Here is a 3,165-nt window from a genome sequence, read left to right on the forward strand (position 1 = left end):
TACGCCCCAACCGATAACGAGATGGCAATCGGATAATATTATTGACGTAACTGCGAATTATCTGGCATATGCAGAAGTTAATCCGGCTTATACAGGGTGTCCCAGAATTGTGTATGAAGCTCTCGTGAGCGGGTAGAATGCATCGAACTGAGAAGAAAAGTCCTTTACCGTTTTGAAATTTTCGCAATAGTTAACGAATTATTAATTATTAAAAATCGCTATATTAATCCGGCCTACCGCCGAATGCAAGCGCGCGACGAGATGCGACCGCCTAGAGATCGAGGTTGCTAGGCGAGCGGAGAATTGTTTATTACAAGTCGCTCCTGCCTAGCCATTGCCACTTGTAATAAACAATTCTCCGCTCGCCTAGCAACCTCGATCTCTAGGCGGTCGCATCTCGCCGCGCGCTCGCATTCGGCGATAGGCCGGACTAATATAGCGATTTTTAATAATTAATAACTCGTTAACTATTGCGAAAATTTCAAAACGGTAAAGGACTTTTCTTCTCAGTTCGATGCGTTCTACCCGCTCACGAGCGCTTCATACACAATTCTGGGACACCCTGTATATCACTAATAATATTCTAAAACGTGCCTCCTCCTTCATTATTGTATGCGTAACGGGTTTTATCTCGAAATAATCTCAAAGTTAAGAAATTAATATTCCTAGGAAGCCTCTTTCGCAAACGACATTCTGAACTCGCTCTGCTCGGAGTCAATATTTAAATATTTATATAGCATTTAAGCACCGTTAATTAATATTTAAATACTTTTGACGGAAATCGCAGGAGTTAGAAGCGCTTCTTTGATTGCGTTTTTCATCGGGATGCCAACTTTCATCGATAATTGAAATGCTCATTTTAGACTCTTGCTCAATTAAAGTCTATCATTTATCTCCTCGAAATTCGTTAAGCGAAAACGACGTAATAGCTATGGGATCAATTTAACCGACAGATATTCATTGGTCTTGAATAATGTTTATACTTGTTAAAAATTATGAATACTGGTTCCGCAATATTGCAATAAACATATGCACAATATATATGTATAATATATATAATTTTTTTCTCTCATTTATATTTGTATATAAATCTCTTATATTAAATTACTGTTCTCTTATACGCGAACAATCTCGACACGAAGTTGAGTGATCCTCGCAATTCTCACAGACACGATCATCGTGTCACAATACGGCTGCACGAACGATTAACGTTCTGTCACAACAAGAACGTGCGGGTTTCTGTTCTTGGACAATTAATGCCATCTCTTTTGAGGTTTCACCAGCGGCTTTGTCGAGCCCTTTTTCTGGATCGTGCTCTCGTCACACGACGAGAGTGGAATTGTCCTCGGGAACGAAAGGGAATCGTCGTCAAATGTCAACCGTAGAGCGCAGCCACTCGAGTTACTCAAAAGAGAAATATGAGTCTGGAGAAGCAGTCGCAACGTTCGCATAATTTCATCGTCGGTTCCCAGCGGTGAAATTTACGCTGGCTCTCCGATAGCATAGTGAAGCGAGATCTTTGGAAGAACGAATTTACATTGCATTCGATATCTATTAAAACAAGAGAAACTTTCTTGTTGAATATCACTGTGAACATTGTTACTGAGAAATTATAATCCTTTCCATTATAAGTCTTCACTTCTTTGCAATAAAAATATTATAATGAAATTCTATATTATAATGAAATAATCATTTGTTCAGGAAAATTAAAGGAAACAATCACAGACAAAAGATTTGTCTCTGTATTTGAATTCATGATTTTATGACTAAAATTACAGTCGCTACAATAAATCGAGATGAGAGTTAATCAAATCTATGCTTCTCAAAGACACATAATGCTATTTTTCGAATATTGTATCAAACTTCCTTGGTCATCATTGACGATACATGAAATACGATGCAGACTTGAAATTTTCGGCTTTAGTAAAATAGGAAAAGTTATGGCACTACGAGCGGGAAAACTACAGAAATGCTGTCTTCGAGAATAAAAATACAAATCGGATGAGGATATAAAATATGATGGGATGCATCGGAGCATGGAAAGGAACTTTGAAATCAATAGAAGCCGATAGCAGGTCCGCCGGATTGACTCTGGGAAAGCGCACAAAGTGTACAAGCTGCGTCCACACAGTTCACAACTCGTCATCGATCGGTTTTCACAGTCTCTCCCAAAAGTCACATACATTCCCGAATCAAAAATCAGAACGCAAAGCGAATGAAATATGATAGATTTTCCTCCGTCAAAATCAGAATCAGAAACTTTTCATATTTCCATATCAAACAAGAATCTCGATGAATTATAATAAAATTAGGAGAAGAATGTATAATTTCCCAATTTGATGAAAAATTCACTGTACCAATTCTCTTCTGCATGCATCTTCCTTATACTACTTCCTAAATTGTCTGTTTCGTGATAAATTGGTAGTTTCTTATTGTAGATGGATGATTAAAGTCGTAATTCTGGTCACATACCAGACGGTGCGCGTTAAGTCGGTCTTTTTATTGTGTTCTCGACAAACAATCGATTGTAACTACATACGTGCACTCGTCGACACCATGCGATCCAAAAAGAATCGATCTTCTTAATAATTAATCTTTTGTTGAGTCGCCTTCCAAGTTACTCGTTCGCAACGCATATTCCACCGCGTATAGGCAATCGCAACTGTTGATGGATTTCAGCAAGGAAACTTTCGGCGTGACTCAGATTCGGCGATGCGCGGGTCTTCCCTTTGAGAGCTCTCCCGTCCATTTACATTTAGATGGAATTCCATATTTCCGCGGGCAGCCGCTGTCGTCACCGTTGTCATCATAAAAACGAACAGCCTGATGTGATTTTTCGTTTAGCACCAACTGCATATTAAAAGATTTACACAAATATACCACATACTTTATCACGAACACTCTGTTCGAAACTGATAAAAAAACAAAAGAGGTATCTGCTACGAGAATATTAAATTATGATTTCAAGGAAACGCTGCTGATAATTAGTAAACATTGCATTACAGCTCTTAGTTACAATCTGTGATTAAAATCCCTCAATTAAAAGCGCCGCTCATTTATCAGCGATTATGCGCGCGTGTCATCGCTAATATTATATAATAATAATAATACATAAAATTGCTGTATATAGAATTTACTAGTCTCAAAGCTGTGCATTGTTTGTTA

At 38.1% G+C, this 3,165-nt stretch overlaps 1 protein-coding gene across 2 annotated transcripts in view; it reads right to left on the bottom strand.

The window, feature by feature from the left end:
* Positions 1-1,059: 1,059 nt before the first annotated feature.
* The window catches only part of LOC105282241 (nascent polypeptide-associated complex subunit alpha, muscle-specific form), a 43,136-nt gene continuing 41,030 nt past the window's right edge, over positions 1,060-3,165 (bottom strand). Inside the window, exon 8 of one of the 2 annotated variants that reach the window (XM_011344096.2) lies at positions 1,060-2,850. In XM_011344096.2, the coding sequence (XP_011342398.1) occupies positions 2,841-2,850 (10 nt within the window). In that variant the 3' untranslated portion in view covers positions 1,060-2,840. The remainder of the gene's footprint in view (positions 2,851-3,165) is intronic. The other variant, XR_894462.2, reaches the window with a different exon arrangement.

The sequence above is a fragment of the Ooceraea biroi genome, chromosome 12 (genome assembly GCF_003672135.1).
Source record: "Ooceraea biroi isolate clonal line C1 chromosome 12, Obir_v5.4, whole genome shotgun sequence".
In the NCBI taxonomy this organism is placed as follows: Eukaryota; Metazoa; Arthropoda; class Insecta; order Hymenoptera; family Formicidae; genus Ooceraea; species Ooceraea biroi.